Source organism: Apodemus sylvaticus, chromosome 1, assembly GCF_947179515.1.
Source record: "Apodemus sylvaticus chromosome 1, mApoSyl1.1, whole genome shotgun sequence".
Classification (NCBI taxonomy): Eukaryota; Metazoa; Chordata; class Mammalia; order Rodentia; family Muridae; genus Apodemus; species Apodemus sylvaticus.
In genome coordinates this window covers 115,951,473-115,975,281 of record NC_067472.1, presented here as the reverse complement: position 1 = coordinate 115,975,281, position 23,809 = coordinate 115,951,473, and the positions used below count along the sequence as shown (strand labels likewise).

The 23,809-nt window shown below is 40.3% G+C and overlaps 1 protein-coding gene across 2 annotated transcripts in view; it reads left to right on the top strand.

Annotated features, from left to right (window-relative positions):
- Sytl2 (synaptotagmin like 2) overlaps positions 1 to 23,365 on the top strand; it is a 113,313-nt gene extending 89,948 nt beyond the window's left edge. The window contains exons 11-20 of one of the 2 annotated variants that reach the window (XM_052158867.1): positions 960 to 1,007; positions 4,438 to 4,532; positions 7,212 to 7,331; positions 8,573 to 8,742; positions 12,253 to 12,355; positions 14,213 to 14,383; positions 15,832 to 15,910; positions 18,311 to 18,410; positions 21,275 to 21,480; positions 22,346 to 23,365. In XM_052158867.1, coding sequence (XP_052014827.1) covers positions 960 to 1,007; positions 4,438 to 4,532; positions 7,212 to 7,331; positions 8,573 to 8,742; positions 12,253 to 12,355; positions 14,213 to 14,383; positions 15,832 to 15,910; positions 18,311 to 18,410; positions 21,275 to 21,480; positions 22,346 to 22,491 — 1,238 coding nt within the window. In that variant the 3' untranslated portion in view covers positions 22,492 to 23,365. The remainder of the gene's footprint in view (positions 1 to 959; positions 1,008 to 4,437; positions 4,533 to 7,211; positions 7,332 to 8,572; positions 8,743 to 12,252; positions 12,356 to 14,212; positions 14,384 to 15,831; positions 15,911 to 18,310; positions 18,411 to 21,274; positions 21,481 to 22,345) is intronic. The other variant, XM_052158878.1, reaches the window with a different exon arrangement.
- The last annotated feature ends 444 nt before the right edge of the window (positions 23,366 to 23,809 follow it).

Here is a 23,809-nt window from a genome sequence, read left to right as displayed (position 1 = left end):
GTTTCTATAAATAGGAAATTATATTTCTGTGGGTATGAGCTAATTTGTGTTAACTTTGACTTGCAGAACTCTCTGAAGGCAGAAAGAGTGGAGTGCGATCTTGGGTTAAATTGTTCTTGTATTTGATTCTAAAATCTCAGCATTTAGATCTTTCTAGGCACAACTGATAGAGTCTTTACTTCAAAGGAAAGGGCCCCAGGACTAGGGTAGATAAACCTGCCTATGATTATATAAATGAGTTTGGAATGATGATGAGATTAATTGATATGAAATATTAAGGAGCCAGAAGCTCTTGAAGCATGTCAAAGGATTATATATTACTTTTGCTATAAAATTAACTGTATACTAGAGCCTTGGTGGGGGAAGGGTAGGAATGAATCTTATTCTTACAGTTCAGCACTTAAAAGCAAATGATTTATATTTGCTGACAGCGCTTAATTTTTGTAAGCTGTTCTTGCAATAATCATAAAAATGTGTACCATGCAAAACACAGCACAAGACCTCAGATGTAATATTATTTTTTATATTATGTTAGGTTTTCAACCTTGAAACAAATGAGAAAAGAATTTTTGTCTTTATTTTGAAGATTAAAAAATACTGCTCAGAAAAATGAGGTGACCTTTTTGCAATCATCGAGGTGATCTTTAGCTCATCGGTCAGCGAAAGAGCAGGGTGTGGCCACTTGGATGCTCTTGGTCCAGTTGGTCCTTCCTATGTCCCTGATGAGCTTGAGTGGCTTACAGGAAAACTCAGGTCTCCTACCCTGGGTCTTAGACTTTTAATTAAACAGGAGGCTTGAAAGAGGCTAATGAAGGATCACACTGAGACAAGACAAGCTGAAAACCTGTCAGATGAATCCTGCAGCTTCAGTCATAAAACTAGCATTTGAGTTTGACTTTCATGTCTGTTTGATCCATAATTGAAATGGTATTTATTCTCAATGTTACTCTTCTGGGTAGATGAAAAAGCAGACCAGGAACCAGATACAAATGAATGTATACCAGGAAGTGAGTAGCAGGACTTCTCATAAATGACTAAACATTTCATTCTATTTAACATTAAATATGCTAACTAACTAATCCATTAATACCGCAGCACTTATTACTACTATAGCTCAGAAGCTTTCAAAAAAAACTATTTCATTCTGATAAGGGCATATTAAAAACAGTTTACTATGCTGAAAGAATGTATTTTCACTAAAGGAGACTTATATATCTTAAGTTTACATGTATTGTTATTGATGATATTAACTTCTCTTACTCTGATCTTTGCTTTGCTCAAAATCAAATGGGCACATTTTTGTTGTAGTTCACTTTTGGGCTGAGTTATGCTGTGCACATAAGGTCTCCTTAACTTTTATATAACAGTAGTCAGAAAGCAATTTATTACTGATTTGGATCACCCAGAAGAACTATGCTTTGACAGTTCACAGACACTATAGTTGGCTACTTCCCTGGATAAGCTATAAAAGTAAATTTTTGTTGTGTTCAGAGTTTACATTCTAAGGTTCTAAATTGGCTTCAAACAGTAAATATCCAATCTGACTTTTTTTTAAAAGTTAATATCTGAATCTAAACAAAATAAATACATACTTTCGCTACTTATGTCCATCAAGTAATTTATATCCACCAGAAGACAAAGAATGTTTGTTCCTAGTTTTCAGTATGAAAACTATTCTACTATTGCCTTAAGGGCAAATTACATATTTAAAGTGGCTCTATGGGGCCTGGCAAAGCATGCATATATGCCTGCATGATTGTTAACGCCCCTCTTTCATGAATGTAGATGGTGGCGGCATGACGTGATTGCTTCCCACACCTGCTTTTAGGTCCACAGCATTTTGGTAAGGAACCCCCAAAAGTTTTTGAATAAGGGAATGGGCCTCCTGAGGAGAACTTCTCAGCAGAGTAGCCAATAGATAAAGCAATAATGTGCTGATGCTGGGAGTCTCTAATGTCTAGCTTGAAATCTGAGACTGCTCATGAGGTCTTCCTGAAGGCCCTGAGCTTTGTTTGGCACATGACTTGACAAATTCTTAAGAGCTGCCTAGGAGAGAAGGCAGTTCAGGCCTGGCTCTGTGCGTCTGCTGCTGTCTGGCTGCTGCAGGCACAACAAGCTTCGACCCAGGAGATGGTTTATGAACAAAGAGACGTTTCCTGTTGACTTCGAACTAGGAAGTGCTAAAGCACCTGATTTCATGTTGCTGTTTGTTTAACACTTAGTTTGAGGCATGAAAACAAAACCCAGATGGACACATATCTATACCTCTGTCTTCATACACGGCCTAATAGATCAATCATGTGCTGTCATGTAGGTAAATTCATTTCTTTAGCTATTTTTTTTTTAAAAAAATGATTCTTACTCTCATTAGTAAATAACATTCTTACTATAAGACAAAATGTGTGTGATTAAAAATAAATAACTGAAGGTCATGAATATGAAAAGATTTGAGTAATGGGTGTAATTGAATTTGACCTATTTACATCATCCAACAGTATACATTGTTGCAATGATGCAACAGAAAAACTTTTATAATCTTATTGAACCACACATAGGATATGATCTAATCTTGAATTGTTTCCACTGTAACTCATCTAAAAGTATACATGCATTCACACAAAAGTATACAAGTGTGCACATGCACACACACACATGCATGCACACACATATTCACTCATGTATACACCCATCCACAAACACACACAGAGATTCATAAATGCAGATGCACTCCCACAAGCACACACATATGCACATGTACACACTTACTCTAACTGCATGGGAAATGATAGAGTGGGTATTCAAATGAGATAGCATGAATGATTTTGCTGTATGTGTTTACCTTTGTGAGCCTTAGGCTAGGTGAGAACTGATATAGAATAAGCAAAAATTTAACACAGGTGGCTCTGTTTTGTTTTTCCCTCCTTTGATAGCTTTTAACTAAAGATGAAATCATCTAATGTTTAAGCTAAATGTGTGTCTTTAAGTTATGAAGAGAAAGGCAATTTAATTTGTATGTATTTCCCAATAGCAATTTTAAGGATAAAGTCAAATGAATATATTTGTATCATAACTTGAAGACGATTTATCAGAAATGTTTGTATCTTCAAAACTACTTATATAACACCTTGTATACACCAGGCAGGCTAACTTGCCTTGAAATTGAAAGTATTTTATTGTAAGAACTACTACTCACCTTAATAAAAACTTACCCACTATGATTCATGTACAAAAGAAGAAAATAACTTTTGAACTATATATATGCAAATTAGGACTCAGGCTCACCCTCTGACCAGGCTTTCTTATATACACTATTGTATTAGAAAGAAGTCATGAGCTATCTTTTCTTAATCAATAAGTAGATTATATTAACTTGAAATGTTTAAATCTGACCTTGATATACTGAAACTTCTTGGAGTCAAATGATATCTAAATATATACTTTAACTTATTTCTTTTTTAATATAGGGTCATTCAATGTAGCCCTGGCTGGCCTGGAACTTACCATGGAGCCTAAGGTGTTCTCAAAATCAGAAAAAAATCCTCCTGCCTTTAAATATCTAGGACTGGGATTAAAGGCCTATGCCACCTCACTGGCTCAAACAATTACTTTAAAAATTATAGTCTTTCATAGTTCTGAGTAACAACCACCATCGGATCCATGGTATAACCCCCCTCTCTCATCCCCCCCCTCTCTCTCTCTCTCTCTCTCACACACACACACACACACACACACATGGCATCCCCAAACAGGAATTTTCCTAATCACTAAATTAACAAACCTGGTCTTAAGCATATTCCATAGCTAAGGGTCCTTACTGTTGAATTGTGAACAAAAATCCTAAGTGTCCAAATGAAATAGTTTTTCAGCCTACAGCATGTTGAAATGTGATGGGTCTTGTTGGGAGGGGAGGGGAGATGAACCAATATATTGCAGAACTTGGGGTGCAAAGCTCTGATGTAGAAAAACAAGTAAAATCAATTCTCATTGATAAGCAGGGGTCTTTTTGAGACTGTGGTCTATCTTCTTTTTGAATCCCTGATTGTCCTGGAACTCACTATGTAGCCCAGGATGGCTTCAAGCCTACAGTCGTACCTCTGCCTCAGCCCCAGCGTGTTGCTGGGATTAAAGGCCTGAGCTATCATGTCTCGTACATAATATAATGTAAGACCAACACAAATTAAGTAAGAGCAAGTAGTTTTGTTTGTTTGCTTGTTTTCAATTCGTTTTCATTTGGTTCACCTCCCTTTTAAGTTCTCTCTCTGGATATGACTTATATGAACCTCTTGTCACTTACCTTGTGATCCTACGCATGCCAACTACCACACCTTTAACCTTTATACAGAACAGCATTCATAAATGAAAGCAAAGTGTGTTCTCAACACGTGCCTAATATCTGATGGTTGTGGATAATTTTGAAATCTAAATGCTGCTTTCTAGTTTCCACAGTGCCTTCACAGCTTGATAATCAGTTTTCCCACCCTGACAAACTCAAAAGGATGAGCAAGTCCGTGCCAGCGTTTCTTCAAGATGAGGCAAGTGTTTGTTCTGAACCTTTGGGAGAATGGAGCCTCATAGGAGCCTTGCTCTGCCGCCATTGGGTCATCTGCCTCAGGTCATATGGCCCGGGGTCAATACGTCAATGGGTGGCTCTTGCCTCCCAAGTCAATGCAGGCAGAGTTGTCGATCCAGGAACAGGGAAAGCCAGGCCTTTCTCATTTCACTCAAACAGTAGTTATTCTGGCCAGTGAAGTCAGGTGGAATAGATCTAGGAATGTAAAACTTTTGCTTCAAAATGGGTACAAATTAAGAAATCTGGGGAGAAATATGTTATATAAATTAACTGTATCTATAGCTAAGAGCTGGTTTGTAAAACCGTAGGAGGTAGACTATTTCCAAAACACTTGTTAAAATAATCAGTTGGCTTCCACAAACTTTGGGAAAATGGAGAACTTAATTCTCCAACAACCATGGAAGGTATGCACCACCATTATCCCCAAATATTACAGGTGAAAAAAATAGAGCCTGTGGAAATAAAATATCTTCACACAGCCGGATGGTAGACTGGCATCCAGATCTGATTTCCCTGCTGGTAACCACTATGCCATAACTGGTAGGAGCATGGCTATGTTCCACAATTTATCAAGTTCAGAATATGTGCCAGGAACTCAATACTCCAGTTAGTTTCCAAATACCCAGAAACCACTACAAAGTGGATCTGACACCTTGCCTGACATCTTTCAACTTAGTAAGATCTCAGTTTCTTTCTGCCACATGATTAGAAGCCTGTGGTCTATAATAATTAAGATATTTCAAGTTCTGGCTAGAAGCTACATTGTTGTATTACCAGGAACAAATAAATTCTTTACTTTCAACGAGTCTGGTTTTTTACTATATACTATATGAGGTTATTGGGACGGAATGACCTAAAACACGTAACACAGTGAATACTCAGTAAAGGTTAGAATCTGTGATTCTAGATCTTGTCCTGGTTTCTGAAGAGGAAATGGAAGCTTTATACTCAAGCCAATCATCTTAGAAGACAGGATGTGATCAAAATTCTAAGCAAGATGTAAATAGCACCCTACTCCCATCCTGAGCACCCTTTGGTTCATTAGGGACTTGGGGGAAACAGCACCTGCAAATATTTGGACCTTGCAGATGTGTAAGAACCCCACACTACCATTTGGGGAAAAAGTCGCCCATTTGTGGGTAGAACTAACTCATTAGCTGGGTTCCAGCCAGCATAAACTCCACACAATTTCTGTCATTTAGACCCTTTGAGATCTGCTCTGGTCTTGGGTAGTCATAGGGATGAAACATATAATTCGAGAGGTGAATTGTACCAGCAAATATTTGTTAAGTTTCTCCTTCAGTTTTAACCTCCTGTCTCAGCCCTTAATGGGACATTTGGCTTTGTGTATCAGAGGCACATCGGAATGAAACTGTATCACTTTACCTTTCTAAGCAGTAGGCTTGAACTGGAGAGGAAGGGATTCAGTGATGAAATCAGCCCTTTGTCAGCTGTCCCTTTGAAACTTAGTAACATTTATTTATTGAGTGCTAGCTATGTGAAAAATGCTGAACCAGGCCAACAAGGCAGGATCCCATCCTCCCATAACTTATTAATGATCTGGTACACCAGTGGAATATATAATGTTTTCTGAGAGAGGGGAATGGATTGTTTAGTGTGCGGGAAGGGAATGTAACATCAGAGATATTTAAAAGGTATGGATTTTTTAAAAATCCTCAAGACAAGATTATTTTCTCTTTCATGTAAGTCATTAATTTTTTTCTTTAACTCCCTCATTAATCTGCATTATAATTGGCATCTATGATATTGATGTGTAATCGCATGTTCCTGGAATATGCTGGCATGAACTAACTACTCTTCCACAACCCTGGAGCCATTGTGCTGCTCCATAGGTCCTGCAATCCCCAAATAAAATTGTTATAAATAATGACCTTATAAGAAAACATTCAACAAGCTTTAAGAATAAACACAATTGAATTTGTCATTGCTGTTTCCTTCCTTGCTCTAAGTAGATGGTCCTTGGGATGTATTTAAAATAAGTATCCTATTTCTTTATCACTTTTAAAGCAATATGTTGAAACCTAGTGAATAAATAATTTAACAGGCTTCAGCAACAAAAGGATGAATACAACAACACTATAGGTTGCATAAGGGGTGCTTTACATTTAAAAATATAAAATTTAATTGAAACTCATCAGACTAGTTCTTATTATCCCTAGTTTAACAGTATCTTTAGCAAAAGATTTTGATTTTTAAGAAAGCTAACGCTAAAATATTAAGAATGGAAAGACTTAAGCATGGTATTTTATATTTTGATAGGATTTCATAGGCACTTTTAGATATTTCTTTTTATATATATTAAAAGAGTAACAAGAAAGCTCACAGTGGTGCTGTCTTCCATACCTCCTGGGGGTCACACTGTGGTGAAGGATCACTTTGCCATCCTCTTAGCACACTGTTTTCTTAGGTAAGGTCCACTGCAGACCACCACTCCATCCAGAGTCCCCAGCCGTTAGCCCTAGCATCCATTGTCTTTGGGAAATGTCACAGATCAGTGTGTAATAAGATACCATCTTCTCCTGGACATAGATTCTGATGTTGACTCATTCCAAACTGAAAATATTCTGACCTTGACTCATTCCAAATATAAACACTGCATATGTGATGTGATGTCTTGTAGAGCGATGACAGAGAAACAGACACAGCATCAGAGAGCAGCTACCAGCTCAGGACATACAAGAAGAGTCCCAGCTCACTAACCAATCTTAGCAGCTCCTCTGGCATGACGTCCTTGTCCTCTGTATGTAAACAAAGGCTCCATTTTAATCTCTCTCTGCTGCTCTAAACTTTGCTCTTCTATGCCCCTGCTCACTGGAAAGTAGCCTTTTGTCTTAGCTCTAAACCGTCGTTTTTCTTTAATTTCTAATTACCTTTCAGGTAGTTATATATTCCAATTCTCATAGAATGAGGGGTTTAATATATGTTATAATTTTCAAAACAACAACAACAACCTTTTTGATGTGGTTTAAAATTATAAATTGGCAGCAATATGAACCATTCTCTCTCTCTCTCTCTCTCTCTCTCTCTCTCTCTCTCTCTCTCTCTCTCTCTCTCTCTCTCGGTGGAACAGAGTAGCTATTACAGAACCTGCTTATCTCAGACATGACTTTATATACAACTTGCTGGTACACAGTTGTGCCTGCCTTTTAAATAAGCTTCTTGCAATTTAGTCTTGTAAGGAAAGGGGTAGCACTTCGTTGCCTTCTGGAAGGATCCAGAACAGGCTTTTAAATGGAAGGCTCCGGAAACACAGTTGCTCAGACTTGGTGGAAGTGAACGCGATGATACGGAACTTCTCCTGTAAAGTAAGGTAGCTCACGTGGTGTCTGTATAGAAATACACATATGGAATGGCACTGTCGTGTTTTTATTTAAATATTTTTCTACTATCCATGCACACTCATATAGCTCACCGGGTATACTAGACAAACTGCGCCATGGTTAAATTCTTACTAGCTTTGTATTTCTGAAGCCCTTTTTTAAAAAAATCTATTTAAATTGATCTCCCCCCCCCCCCCCGCGCGCGCCGATAATCTATGTATGCCTTGGGAGGCTCTAAGTTCCCTTCATCAATCATATATAGTCAACCCTTCCTGAACTCTGAAAGCACAAGGCTCAGCAAGCCTTTCTCTTTGTAGTGCCATGGAATTTTAAGTGATATGTCACTTGAAATTCACATCCTTTTTCTTTAGGATTTGAAACACTAGGCATGGCTAACAGAGAATGCCACCGTAAAACCACCGTATTTTGAGATGAACTCTCATCTAACTAACTGCGTTGCACGGTCGTCTGGCACTTAGGATCAGCTTAAAGCCTAGACATATACATACTGTCAGATCACCTGTGCAGTGCTACCTTATGCCTTGTCAAATGGTTTTATATGTGGGCTGGCAGCACAGTGCCACGCAGGGCCTGTGTGTGAGCCACTTGCACGGGGTGTCAGGAACGTGACATAAACACTGCCTGTCTCTGCTGCACCCAGGCAAGTGGCAGTGTGATGAGCGTTTACAGTGGAGACTTCGGCAACCTAGAGGTGAAAGGAAGCGTGCAGTTTGCAGTCGACTATGTGGAGTCCCTGAAAGAGCTGCATGTGTTTGTGGCCCAGTGTAAGGACTTAGCAGCAGCAGATGCTAAGAAACAGCGCTCAGACCCGTAAGTACAGACCCGGGAGGGCTCGCCCATTTGTTCTTTAGTTATCAGTCAAGCTGGTAGGGGTCAAGGAATCAAAGCCATCAAAGGCAGGGTCTGTGTGTGTGCTTGTGTTTAAAAGGATCTTTGAAAAGTTGGTTACTTTATAAATCCATACATTCAATTATAAAAAATGAAATACAGAGAAGCACTAAATATTTCAGTTTGGGGACTTTAGAGACATCGCTTGAGACAAGGATTAGTTAGAGACAAGTACACCATAAAGATGGATTCAGAGGCAGCAAAATCCAGAGTAAAATCAGACCCCTGCTCCTCCTGGCAGACTTTCAAAACTTTCCTAAAATTAGAGACACAAGGAACAGACTTCATAATGTTCATTGTTGTGAAAATACTTAAGACTTAATAATAAAGTAGTTCCCATATTTAAATTATGTCCTACACAGCCAAGTGTAGCACACATCTGTAAGCCCAGCACTGGAGGTAGAGGTGGAGGATGGTAAGTTGGAAGCAAGCTGCTGCTGTATAGAAAGACCCCTGTCTCAAAACAAATGAATAGTAAATGCAATGAAGTCTTACATGGGAACTTTAGGAAGAATTGCTAATTCACTTTTTAAACCATGGGAGCGAGAGTATTTCAGTTTGTTTGAAGGTTGGCCTTTGAAGACGTCTGATTTGTGACCATTTTCCCGGTCGTTCCCAGTTGGCTTTTGTTTTGATTTTATTTCAAAGAGCAATGTACTGTTTTATGACAGAGTACAGTGTATTCATTCTAAATATAACCCACTAAAAGTTAGAAGGTGCTTAAATACATCAAATAGCGGAAAGTTCCCTTTTTGTATTTTTAGACATGTAATTTTACTTTTAATTTATGAGTGTGTTGCTTGCATGTATGTGTATGAACCAAATGAGAGCCTGCTGCCTACAGAGGCCAGGAGAGAATCAGAGCCACTGGAACTCAAGATGAACACGGTCATGAGCTGCCTGTTGGTGCTGGGAACCAGCCCGGATCCTCTGAGACAGTGAAAGCGCTCTAAACAACTAAGCCATTTCTCCAACCCTATTTCTTCTTTTTAAAAATCATTTTTATTTATCCTTTGATACTTTCATACATGTATATAATACCCTTTGATCTCATTCTCTCCTCCCCATCCCCTTCTCTTGTTCCTTTCCCACTCCCTCTGGAACTTTTCTTTATCCCGACGTGTTCCCTTCCTGCTCTCAAGTATTTCTATTTAAAAAAAACTCAACAACACACAAGCTAGGTTAAGGTTGCTCGCATGATTATGAATGTGTTTTTTTTTTTTTTATCACAACCATGTTTATTTTATCATGGGTAATTTGTCATTGGTAATTTTATCATGGCCTGAAGAAAAATAGCTCCTCTTTCCCCATCAACCATAAATTGCCCATAGTTCCTCAACTAGGGGTAGGGCCTCATGCATTTCTTCCCCCATGCATCCTGGAATGTTGATGTTCTTTGTCTTGCATAGGTACCCACAGCTGCTCATGAGCTGTGAGCTCATGGTGTTATTCTGTGTCTGTCCAGAAAAGTGTTTAGCAGCACTCTTCTTCATCCTCCGCCTCCTGTATTCTTTCTGCCCTTCTTCTTCCAATGTTCCCTGAGCTTAGGTGTCGAGGAGATGATAGAGATGACCCCTTTAGGGAGCAACACTTGAAGGTCTTAGTCTTAGCATTTGACCAGTTATGAGTCTCTGCACTAAAAAATGTCCTACTGCAAAAGGAAGCGTCTCTGACCAAGGGAAGCACTGATCTATGGCTTGAAACACAAACATTTAGAAGGAATAATGGATAGTATGTTTGTTTAGCAAAATAGCAATGGTAGATACCCCCATGAATACCACCATGAAATTTTGAGCAAGTTTACCAAGGTATGAGTTAGGACCTGTGGAATAGACCTCAACTCCAACGAGAAAGTGGTTGGTTATCCCTGTAATGTCTATTAGTGAGCTTGTCTTGCCTACTAGGTCAGTATTGTAGTGTACAGGGAACACTGCTGCTAAGATAGCTCATTACTTTTCTCTCCTGGTGGCTTATATAGATCACCTTGCTACACTGTGAAAGCTAGCCAGTTTCCAGGTCAGTTTCAGCTTTCTTACTCTCTGTCCTGCCACCAAAGTGGGTGGTGTATTAGGCAGTTAGGTCTTAGCATATAGTTCTAGCGGCCAAGCAAAGCCAGTGTCAGTAGCCCATATTATTCAGAGGTGCAGCTATGGGACCGCTCTGACCAACAATTTAGACAATTCACATCTAGCAGTAGGAATTTTTTCACTTAACTTGTGGCTTCTAGGGGGTGGCTTCATTGATCTATGCAGGTAACCTTCATTCAAAATCCCTTTAAAGGGTTTTTAAAAACTAATTTTACAAAGTAGCAGATATTCTTAAGGCTATCCATATCCATAAGATTTTCCATATGTCCCTAGTTTTGGTGAATCCTCTTCCCACCATGACCTCTTTTTTTTTTCTTCTTTGTGTATGTGTGTGTGTGTGTGTTGTCTATGGATGTGTGTGAGTGATGTGAATATGAATGTAGGTGCACTAATTCCACATGTAACAGCATATATATGGTAGACAGAGGGTAAACCTTGTAACTTTTAGAAGTCAGTTCTCTGCTTCCACCCTGTTTTGAGGCAAAGTCTATCTTATACATCCTGCCATTTCACCTCACACTCCATGGAAAGTGGGTCATGAGCTCCTGGGGGATTCTCCTGTCTCTCCCTCCCACGTCCTTGTAAAAGGGCTGGGATTACAGGTGCATACTGCCCTATTCAGCTTTTATGTAAGTTCTGGGGAGCCAAATTCATATCAGGTTTGTGTGGCAAGCCCCTCCCCCTCCCCCTACCCCCACCCCCTGCTGCCTCACTGAACTCTGGATCTCCTTTTTATATTTTTCTTTTCTTTTTTTCACAGAAGAGCTTCCTTGGCATCCGTCATTGTTTTTATACTAAATATGGATAGACCAAGTAGATGTGGGCTAAGATTAATTTGTTCATAAGATGGTAACAAAGTAATAGCATACAAATCCCAGAATCACCAAAGACTTTTCTCAGCAGGAAACAGTCCAAAAGAATTAAACATTATACTAGAAGTCCGTTGCCTATTTTTCCTTATGTACTACATTAGGAAAGCCAATAGAAAATAATGAATTAAAGATAAGTCATGGTGGCTCACACCGTCAATACAAGTGGATACGGTAGAACCGTGAGTTTGAGGCCTACTTGAGCTACATTAAGAAACACAAACATTTTTAAAAAATTAAATTTCCACTTAAAAGTCTTAAAACAACATTAAATGATCCATTCTGTAAAGATCTCTTAATCAATTTAAATATTTTAAAATATGAAGGTGTGGACAGGAACATTTCGTTTTTTACTGCTTTTATCAACACCAACAGATAATTTCTGCTCCCAGTTTTCAATGTGTTGTAAAAGGTAGATGTGCACATATCACTTTTGTCTTTTCTGACTTTCATATCTCTCCATGTTTCTTTTTTAGATATGTAAAGACCTATCTGCTACCAGACAAAGGCAAAATGGGCAAGAAGAAGACACTCGTAGTGAAGAAGACCTTGAATCCTGTATACAACGAGATACTGCGGGTATTTCTAAACTCTGTCCACAGACAAAGCTTTTGTGATGACCTGGGCGTTGAATAGCCATGTCTGTCTGGATGGTGCCTGTACTGAAAATGTCGGCACCCCAGCCTCAACCGCCATTATCTTTGTTCAAGTCGCAGTATATTCCTTTCTATAATTCAGCAGAAGTTCGTCTTCTTCACACTCCCACGTTTTCACACTGGAATAGTATTTCTCCCAACCCTTTCTTGAGTTACTCTTAATACTTCTACCATAGCAACCATAGTTCCTCTGGCTCCTTAACTTGCTTATGCCGGCCTATGTCAACAGTTAGTACTTCAACCTTTACACTAAGGGTTAAGTTCCACAAGAGTGAGGACTAATCTGTGGTGTGTATAGACTGCATAGGTGGGTGGATGTAACACTCCTGCACCTCAGATCTCAGAAATGAGGCTAATGCGTCTGCAAAGGGGGAAATAACGATATTCACCTACCCACTTGGAGAATCACAGAGTAGACATTAAATGAGTCAATGCCCCACACCAGACATTTAACACCTACTGATTCACAGCACAGTGCTTAGGGTAGGGAACACCATGGACTATTTATTGGCAAGATGGACAGGTGGGCAGTAAGCAGAAGGTCGCTAGCTCACAAACACTCTTTTTCTTCCTACATGAGATGTCATGTGATATCTGTTATGATTGACAAATTACTTAAATAAGAGGTGTTGTTCATTCTCTGTTTTAGAAAGCTACAAATATTTGAAAATCTTCCAGGAAAGAGGGAAGAAGCAGCTAAAAGATGGCGTCAGCCATCCGTGGCTGAATTAGCTATCTGTAGACTCATGCAGCAAGTTTGTAATTACTGTTTGACTGCGACATATCCCAGGACCCTAGCTATTTCTGGGTCAGCTGCTTCAACCCTATACTCAGGAAGAGCCAGCTAATTTAAATAGTAAATTCAGGGAATGGTAGGTCTGATATAACCAAAATGGACCTTCAAGTAATATGTCACAAAGCCAAATGGAGATTATTTTTAGATTGGAAGTACTATTATTCCTTCCATGATTATATATAATCAAGGAGTGACTTAATTTGAGATGAAAAGCTGTTAGGACACCAAGTCTTTTCGACCTAACCATGTGAGCCTGGAAAAAAATCAAATTTCTTTTTTAAGAAAAAAATTGTCTTTTGATCTGATAACGTGGGAGGTCTGTTTGTAGGGGCAGATGGTGTATGGGAGCAGATGATATACCTTGTCTGTATGTTTTCTGTGAACCCAAAGCTGTTTTAAATAATGAAGTCTAGTTGGGGCGGTAGGGCACACCTATAATCTGTGAACATGGAGAGGAGGTAAGGGGAACGCGGTGTTATCCTTAGCTACATAGCAAGTTTGTACAGCAGGCCTTAAATGAGACCTTCTCTCAAAAAAATAGTATATGTATATATAAAAATAATATATGTATATAATATATATGAATAAATAAATAATATATATAAATAAAAATATCCTTAGGTAGAACTAGATTCAATTTGAATTGTATTTTTAGATTGAACCTGATTTATGATCTATCTCGTGTAAAAACATCCAACAAAGGTTGAATAGTTGACTTTTGTTTTTAGAAAGCTATTTCCAGCTATGATATTTGAGCCACACTTAGCCTTTTTCCAGCAGAGGGGAAAGCATCCGCATTCGCGAAAGACGGGGCTTTAGCTCTTTGAAATCAGACCCGTAGAGTAAGATGCCTACGCAAGCCTTTGAGACTGGAAACCAAGCAGACGGGGCATTTGGATCCACACAGATGAGCTTTCATCTCCGTGTCATAACTTTGGCCTAAGGTGACTCGTCAGCGTTTTCACTTTCTTCTCTTCACTGCAGTACAAAATTGAAAGGCAATTCTTAAAGACGCAGAAGTTGAACCTGTCCGTTTGGCATCGGGATACATTTAAGCGCAACAGCTTCCTGGGGGAGGTGGAACTTGACCTGGAAACGTGGGATTGGGACAGCAAGCAGAGCAAGCAGCTGAAGTGGTACCCGCTGAAGAGGAAGGTGGGTTCAGGGTCCCTTCTTTGTGTGGTAGGTTGGTGTGCGATCTGGTGTACAGGGAAGAGCCCAGTAGCGTTTACCTCACAGTGCCAGTGTGGAACGTGGGACCATTTGAAGCTAGGATTGAACTTAGCTGTGTGTTTGTATAGTTGTGTGTTTGGTAAAGAAAGCGTTTTAAAAATTTTATGGAGAACTTACATCATTCAATGTAAATGACTGACTTCAGTCTTCAAGAAGATCATTTAAGTGCTCCAGTCCTTTGAAATCTGAAATAGACTGTGAGCCTAGCTTATGGTCAGATTGTCTCTTGAGAAGAATGTGCCTCCTTTGGTTTAGTTACAGGGAGGGTCCTATTACATAGCCCATTCTTGCTTGGAACATGCCCATTAGCCTAAGGTAGCCTCAGACTCAAGGTCTTCCCAGTTTAACCCACCATTGCTATCTTTATGGGCTTAACCCCTCAGAGCATGGCCACTTGGGAGGAGGAACTCCAGGAGTTTTGCTGCACTTGCAGAACTTCAGGGAATCTATGAGACACCTCTCCTGGAGTGGGAAAGTACAGTCTGAGACGAGGGAAGCCGGAGCTGGCTCAGGGGGTGGCAGGGCCTGTGATGAGGATGGGGCGGGGCGGAGGCTGGGACTCTGACTCTTGTACATCCCTACACTGCTGGGAGTCTCAGAAGAGCCAAGATAGAGGGAATCAGGGGCCCACAGGCTGGGGTCAGTGTCTAGCCCGTGTCTAGGGGAAGAGGAAGCTCTGGGGTGTCCAGGGGTGATTGTCCTTAGCTCGATAGACTTAGTCTGGAAGCACTGATGGGCCTTCTTCCATGGAGAGTTGTGCTTCGGGTCTATAGACTAAGGCCTTCCCTAGGTTCCTCATGGTCAGTCTTGATGAAAGAGACAGTCCCTGTTTAACCATATCATCTATTAGCTGTTAATGGTGGAAAATGGATGAATAACTAACTACACCATACCCATTTCTCAGGGTGGACCTGAGGTTAAATATCTTTTGCAGTGTGGAATGTCTGGGATGGAAAGCTTATTGGCTAAGCCCTGTGGGTCTCTAGGTAGCTCACTAGCATGGAGAACGCTACTCTGGACCTATGTGACCACAGGTCACATTTCCTTGTGTGGGGAGTACGGTACATGTTTTAGACCAGGAATCTGGTATCGTCGCCTAAGTCTCAGGTGTGTGCCCACTGAGTCTCGGGGTCTCCACCTGCTCTACCTTACCAAACTTCCTGACATGGTTTCACCGTTCAACAATAACATTTTTTCTTGGTTATAAAATTACATAGCTTGGACTTAGAGGAAAAACTAAACTTGGAGCAAACAAGTGATCCATCCTCTCAGAAATTGGACAGATATGGTCCTGTAACACAATATTCACTAACAGGGTAGAAAAACAACTGTTCCTTATACCTGCTAACATTTCTTTGTTATTTTTTCAGACAGCACCAGTTGCCCTTGAGACAGAAAACAGGGGTGAGATGAAGCTGGCTCTCCAGTATGTTCCAGAGCCAAGCCCTGGTACGCAATGACTGTCTTCACACCCTAACCCTCCACTTGCTCTTTGCTCTCCAGATAACTTGGGTTCTGTTATGTTTTCAAAGATGGGTCCCTGAGCACACATTAAAAACTGTATAGTCCGAAGGAGTCAGTTCATAGTCTGACTAGGAGACTAGAAAAATTCATTGTTTCTCTTACGGTAAGAAATACACAATCCCTACCATCTTAACTATTTAGCTCAATGAGATGAGCTAAAAATGACCTTGCTGTGAAGCGGATTCCCAGAACTTTTCATCTTGCCCCATTCAACAGCCCTACACCCTTTAAACAATGACTTCCCTTTGCCCTTTTCCAGAGCATAGGAAATAACAATTTACTTCCTTTTTCTATAAGGAAATTCTTTGTTCTGTCTTTCCCTTCCCTGTAAATAGTCCTTATTTTGACTTTTCCTTGGTTCCTGAAAAGGTTTGAGTTTGTGCCATGTGAATGGGCGTTGCTGTAGTGAGAATCTGGGCCTCTTGACAGAGCCTTGCTGGGGCAGAAACTCGTTCCTTTCCTAGATGTGAACTAAAAGGATTCATAGAAAGAGCCAGGAACTTGGGGCTCCTTGATCTTCCTGTCTCCGTCTCCTTAGGAGATAAAGCTTTCCATCTTGATTACTGATTGTAGCCTGGGCACTGGGGCTTTAGGTCCCCAGCCAGTTCAACTAGTTCAAAAGACTGGCAGGGAAAGAATGTCAGATCCCACCAACAACTAACTTCCCAGGCGGAGTGTCTTTAAGAAGAGGTAGAAACGCTGTAGTTGAAGTCAGGAGCAGTGATGTAACACACGTGTTCAGTAACCGAGCCATAAAGCTACTGAGGAAAGAATACTGGCTGGTGAAGGCACAGTCTGAATTTAAAAGGGCATTCTACACTTAAAAGAAGAAAAGAAGAGGAGGAAGAAGAGGCGAAGAGGAGAAAGAAGATGAGAAGAAAAAAGAAGAAGAAGGAGGAGGAGAAGGAGAAGAGGGGGAGGAGAAGGAAGAGGAAGAAGGGCAAATGGCCCAACCATTATGCTATAGCTTCTGGGTCTTTTTGCCTATGACTTTGTATCCTGTCACTTGAGGTCAACCTGCACAGAAGTGCCATTTCTAACTTTCCTCACTGACTTGGTGGTGAGGGCTGAGGGAATTGTGTATTGCAATGTTCTTTCCCTTGTCTGAGTTTTTACTCTGGAGGTGCTTCTCTCTACATTTTCCTTCCCTTCCTCAACCTACCTAAGCCTCAGACGGGGTCCCAGCTCCACAGAGCTTTTCCCGACTGCTGGCACTCATTAAGCACATCATTTTCTAAAGCATGGTGGTAACAGCTTGACATTTCACACTGCATTTCATTTTTGTGCTTTTATTTGCATTAATTTTATTTAAATTGATTTCTCCTATATAGCCACATAAAATTTTCAAGAGGCATTAATTATTTATCGTATTTATTGTACATACATGTGTGTGTATCTGTGTGCATGCACGTGCGTGCACACACACACACACATACACACACACACACACACACACACACACACACACACACACACACGCATGGTTTAGTTGACTAGACTAACTCATCCAGAAAAATATACTAGTGTTCCTCTGTTTATATGCAAGCAGTCTAGCAGCAACTTCAGACTAAGCCAACTTCTTAGTAATTATCTATGATACTAACAGTTATACTTATATATTCAATAGCCTTATTATATGTAAGGATGTTTAACGGGCTGGAGAAAGGGGCTATTAAAAAAAAGCCAACATCTAGTTTTGGCTACTTTACACTCAAATCTGCCTTTAAAATGTCTTCCAGTTTACCAGTTCACACTGGCAATGGTATTTGAAGGGGTTGTGCATTGCCTTGAGACATTTTGAATGTAATTGTAAACAGATGATCCATGCTCCTGCTGTCTGATGCTGCTGGACCAAGTGAAAACCCCAAAAAACAAATGCCCTGTTCTTGGAAGCAATATGAATGTTCCCACTGTCCAGAATTGTTTTTTCCCATTTTTATTAGTTCTTTGGATTTTATGCAGTGTATTCGGATCATATTTGCCTCCCTCCCAACTCCTCCCAGATCCACCTTTCCCTACCAAGACAATTTTGTGTTCTTCCCCCTACCCCGAACCTCAAGTACAGTAGACCAGAGGTGCATCCTTAAAGAAAAAGTGACTCTGCCTCTCAGAGCACCTGTCTGTTGACAGTCACTCCTATTTTTATACAGCTAGCTGACGTCAGGACATTCAGACTAAGAAGCACACAGCCGAATGTCCACAAGATTAATCAGCTTAATACCTTCAAGCATTTCCTCGTTTCCTTGTGCTAGCCCATATGCAAGGTGACATCTTTTCCAAAAAGAAAAAATGACAACACATTTTGTTTTCCTTGTTCAACTCCAGGCAAAAAGCTTCCTACAACTGGAGAAGTCCACATCTGGGTGAAAGAATGCCTTGACCTCCCCCTGCTGAGGGGGAGCCACCTAAATTCTTTTGTTAAATGGTAAGAACATTCGTGACTCTGCTTTCCTTAGCTCTCCTGTGGCCTAGTCTTTCCTGGCTGGTGTCAATTCTCTGTGTCAGTGATGTCAATACTCATCACTTACATATTATTAGATGCATCAAACTTTAAGAGTCTATGGCATCAGCTCCCAAAGCTTTTTTTTTTTTTTTATTTTAAAATCAAACTGAAGAGATTGTGTCTACAAATAAAGGTAGATATTTGAACTCACATGTAAAGTCTTCTTGGGTACTGCTGAAGGCAATACTTACTACAAAATAGCTGTCTTAGTTTGGGTTTCTGTTGCTGTAACAAAACACCATGGCCAAAAGTCAGGTTGGTGAGGAAAAGGTTTGTTTGGCTTACACTTTCACATCACTATTCATCATCACAGGAATTCAGGACAGGAACTCAAGCAGAGCAGGAATCTAGAGGCAGGAGCTGAAGCAGAGAGCACAGACAGGTGCTGCTTACTGATTTGCTCAGCTCGCTTTCTTATAGAACCCAGGACCAGCAGCCCAGAGATGGCCCCACCCACAATGGGCAGGGCCCTCTCTCATCATTCACTAATTTAAAAAAAAATGCCTTACAGTTGGATCTTATGGAGGCATTTCTCAATTGAGGTTCCCTCCTTTCAGATGACTCTAGCTTGTGTCAAGTTGGCATGAGTTTAACAAAATCTTACTGTTGGATGTCACTCTATTTGGTTTCTTAGTGAACAAGGGAGGATTTCTCTTTGTCTTATTCTCTGTTTGCCAAGGTTTTGTTTTGGTTCTCTCTCTCTCTCTCTCTCTCTCTCTCTCTCTCTCTCTCTCTCTCTCTCTCTCTCCTATTTGCATCAGACTGTAAATATTTTGAGAGTGATTTGCCAAACAAGTCCCAAGCAGGAGTTAGCACATAAGATACTTTGAGGTTTCAGACAGCAAACTTTCCTCTCTGGAATACACACAAAACAACTGCATCTAGTAACCACCACCGAGTATCGGTGTGGCCTTCTAGCTCCAGTTTTATCCCTAGAGACACTACTAGAAAGTAATTATACTATGTAGACATATATAATGTAGACTTTTGTGTGTATATGATACGGCTCTGTTTGTTAAACACATAGCACTCTGCCTAGATTATTGGCTAGGCAATTCAGTTCAGGCCAGTCTCCCACTTTCAGACTTTCTTGTCTTTATGAGAGCCATAGCAAGTTAACGTTCATTTAGTTATTATCATAAATGAAACACATATGGTTACAAAATTGTCAAATTATTATTCTAAAAGTCAAACCTAACCTGTTGGAGAGATTTCTCTCTTTTTTTTTCAATTTTGTATGATATTAATTCCTTATACTGACGATCAGGAATACATTGAAGTTCTAAAATTTTAAATTATTGGTTTCAGGAAATATTAACCAGTAAGTCTCAAATTACAACAAAATTTCTAGCATATAATTATATGAAATTTACTGTTGTGATAATATGGCATAGTTTCTATATTTAATCCATTTATTTTCCTACCAATATTTATTATACTGGTATACATTAATCTGCACAAATTATCCTTATAGGGTATACTAGGATTATTTTACATCTCAATCAATGCTTTATTATGAGATCAAAAGGACAATGGATAGTAAGAAGCTCATATCTATTACAAATGGATAAAAAGCCTTTGTGAACTTGAAAATGTTTTTATGTTTTAATCAAATCAGTTGATTAATTAATCCCCATATATATATATATATGTATATATATATATATATATACATGAATATACATGACATATATTCATTGTACATAGTACTAGACTATATAAGGACTTGGATCATATAAAAAAATTTCAAAGTACACAATGTGATTTGAGTATTTCTACCCTTCTGACTTTCTAAACCCCACCTTCTGTTTATCCCCTTTATTTCCTTCCTAGACAATTCTGCCTTTACTACCCCCCAACACCCTCCCCACATACTATATGTAATTTTCTGTGTGTCTTTCTAAGTCTGATAGTTCAGTTCACATGACTATCTTCTGTTCATCTGTGCTAAATTCTAAGAGCAGCTCCTACCATGTTCAGTACTTTCTATTAACAGAGCGGTGTATGCTGCATGTTACTTAGTTCTAATGTCAATCTCCCAAAGTCAACAAGACCATTCCAGCAACTTTGTACTGAGGAAGCAAGTGTCTGAGGAGTTGAGTGACGTTCCTAGAATTCACAGTCAGTATATGTCTCAGAGTCAGGCTTCAAACCCAGTTTGGCTGTTTCTGTGCCTAATCTTTCCAGCACAATGCATCTTCCCCTGGCTTTTACAAAGCTGCTAGCAGTATCTCTCCAACATGCTCTCTCTGGGGTGTGCGTGTGTGTGTGTGTGTGTGTGTGTGTGTGTGTGTGTGTGTGTGTGTGTGGCAGAAAGAGAGAGAGAGAGAGAGAGAGAGAGAGAGAGAGAGAGAGAGGAGAGCCTTGAGTATCATTCTCAGGCATGGAATCTACTTTCTTTGAGACTGGTCTCTCACTGGCCTGGCTCTTACAGAGACTCAGGAATTCTTCCATTTTTATTTAATTCCCAGCACTGGGATTAAACATGCATACTACCCTGCTGAGCTTTTGATGCAGATCCTAGTGATAGAACTGAGGCCCTCCAGCTAGCCCAAGCACTCCTCAGCTGTCTCCCCAGTTTTCTTTTGTTTTGTTTTGTTTTAAGACTCACTGCAGTCTTCCTTCCTCAGCCTGATGGGTGCTGGGAGTCTAGATGTGAGCCACCCACTTGGCTTCCCTGCTTTCTTCTTCCATTGCCTGTCTGGTAGCTGTGCTGAGAGGCACTGGCAGCATAAATGTTCACCTTCTTAACTGCAATGTCCTCCCATCACTTCCCCTTTTTACAGCACCATCCTTCCTGATACCAGTAGGAAAAGTCGCCAGAAGACAAGAGCTGTGGGGAAAACCACCAACCCCGTCTTCAACCATACCATGGTGTATGATGGATTCAGGCCTGAAGATCTTACGGAAGCCTGTGTAGAGCTCACAGTCTGGGACCATTATAAACTAACCAACCAGTTTCTGGGAGGTCTCCGCATAGGCTTTGGAAGAGGTAACAATTGTTACAAGTTTAATTCTCTATGAGCCAAACTCTCCAGGAGATGCTAAAGTCCTAATGGTAATGAAACCATTGGGGGAAGGTCATCAGGAGCCCAAGGGTTCTTGGTTCAGAGGGTCTGCGGAATCCAGAGTCTGTCCTTTCAGAACCTAAGTTGTTGTTGGCAGGTTCTAAAATCAGAGCTTGAAAGCTTCTGACTTTGTGGACAAATATCCTTACCTGGTGCCACTGGTGATTACTATGCAGCACGTCCAAGTCAACATATATGCATTTCTTCAATTGCATGGCTCAAGAAAGTTAAACAAAACGACAGATATCCCCGAGAAGAAGTGGTGCCCATAGTCACGGAGACAGGTGAACAAGCTAAGCCTACTGTGAACAGTCACATCCCGTCAGTGCTCCAGCTACCATTTCATCAGCGCGTTAGGTGTTTTATTTACATTATGATGCCTATTTCACGGTTCCAGGAGGCAGTTAGTAATAGTGCCAATACCCCAATATAAAATAATAATAATAATGATAATAAACAGTTCATTTCTGAGGCCAGTTATGTGACTGAGTCTTTCAGGCAAAATTCCTTTGCCAGTGTTCCTAAGGCGTCACCCAGGGTCTTCTCCACCTCAGTACATAATCCTCCCGATTCCTCTACACCTGGACCGTTATCATTCAGTCTTCACACTCACTTTCAGGTAAGGATCAATCGTCCAGGAGCAGTGAGGATTAGAATAAGCTACTTGGGTAGCGAACTAGTTCTCCCTTATGCCCAGATGTGCTCTCCAGCTGTGTGCAGGCTCTCCTTTGTCTTCCCTGCCCCGGAAGGAGCGGGACATGTAAATGAAAATGCAAAACTGTCTTTCAGGAAAAAGCTACGGGACCGAAGTGGATTGGATGGATTCTACGTCTGAGGAAGTTGCTCTCTGGGAGAAGATGGTAAATTCTCCCAACACGTGGGTTGAGGCAATTCTGCCCCTCAGGATGCTTCTCATCGCCAAGCTTTCCAAGTGATGCCGCCGATTCCGCCATCAAAACCCACTCCCCAGGCGATCTGAACGTGAGAGTCGACTTCACGGGCAAATATCCTCCCCCTCCTACCCCCGTTGTCACTAATGACTTCTAGATGCATGCTCGACGTACTCTGCATGCATTGATTTGGTTGCATGTCTCAAGGAAGTTAAATGATGACAAGATGTATGGCCCAGAAGAAGCGTGGTGTGACGCTGACTTCCAAGGAGACACTTGAACACACTAGAAAAACTGAACTGTTGCTTCCACACCAAAGAAAAAGCTAGCTTTACATGTTTCGTACCACAATCTGTGTTGCAGTTCAGGCCTGCCATTTTGTTATTAAAATGCTTGCTGGGCCTATAAATAGGAAGGTTTTGGGCAAAGCGACGCGGATACTCCTGGGATGGGGTGGAGAGAGGAAGGGCAGCAGTGATGACAAGGACCTACATAATACGACGACTATTTACTTAGTAACCTCTAATGAAACATTGAATTCCATCTTAGGGCAGTAAGACTGACTTCACTGCTCACAACCCTGCCTGAAGAAACCACACACACACCCGGACTCCTGTAACCTCACCCTCTCAGTCTCAAATGGACTTTGGTGCCACCTACTGGCTGCATATGGAATTCAGCTCTTGGCTTATTTTAGGCTTAAATTTTGCTAAAATGGGTGGCAAGTCAATATTTTATAAGACTATGCTAAAATATTGCATATAATTGATGGTTTTCTTATAATTTTACTATATGAAAACAGCATAAAAGTAGTCACAGATATGCTTTGCTACAAAGTTTTAATCGGAATATAAATTCCTCAACTGTATCGGACTTCCTATGTATAATTTTCATAAGGTATTTTGTAAAAACCCTTAGAATAAATTATCATGGTTGAAATTGTGTTGGTAGTTTAGCCTGACTTTTTAGATTAAAAAATACATTGTATTAGAAATTCTTAAATATAAGTTCTGTCGTATGGCTAATTTCTCTGGAGTCTTCTATAGCGCTCTCAGCATCGTCTCATCTAGCTGAGCTCTCTGGTTGATATAGAAGGCAGAATCTCTACTTTAAAAAGACTTGTTGAGAAGTCAGAATTTATTGTTGAAGATAAGTTAATGTTTCTTCTTAAAAATTTCCACAGATTTCTTTGGACCGTTTTAACGTGAAACATTACTCCTCCACGTCAGCTAGTTTTCATCTCTAAAAGCAAGCTCTGGCTTAACGTACACAGGAAGTCTCGATAATGAGTAAATGTGAAATCTTATAAAGATGTCTCAAAGATGCCATCAATGTCACCTGGCTCTTGCCTATAACCCCTGAT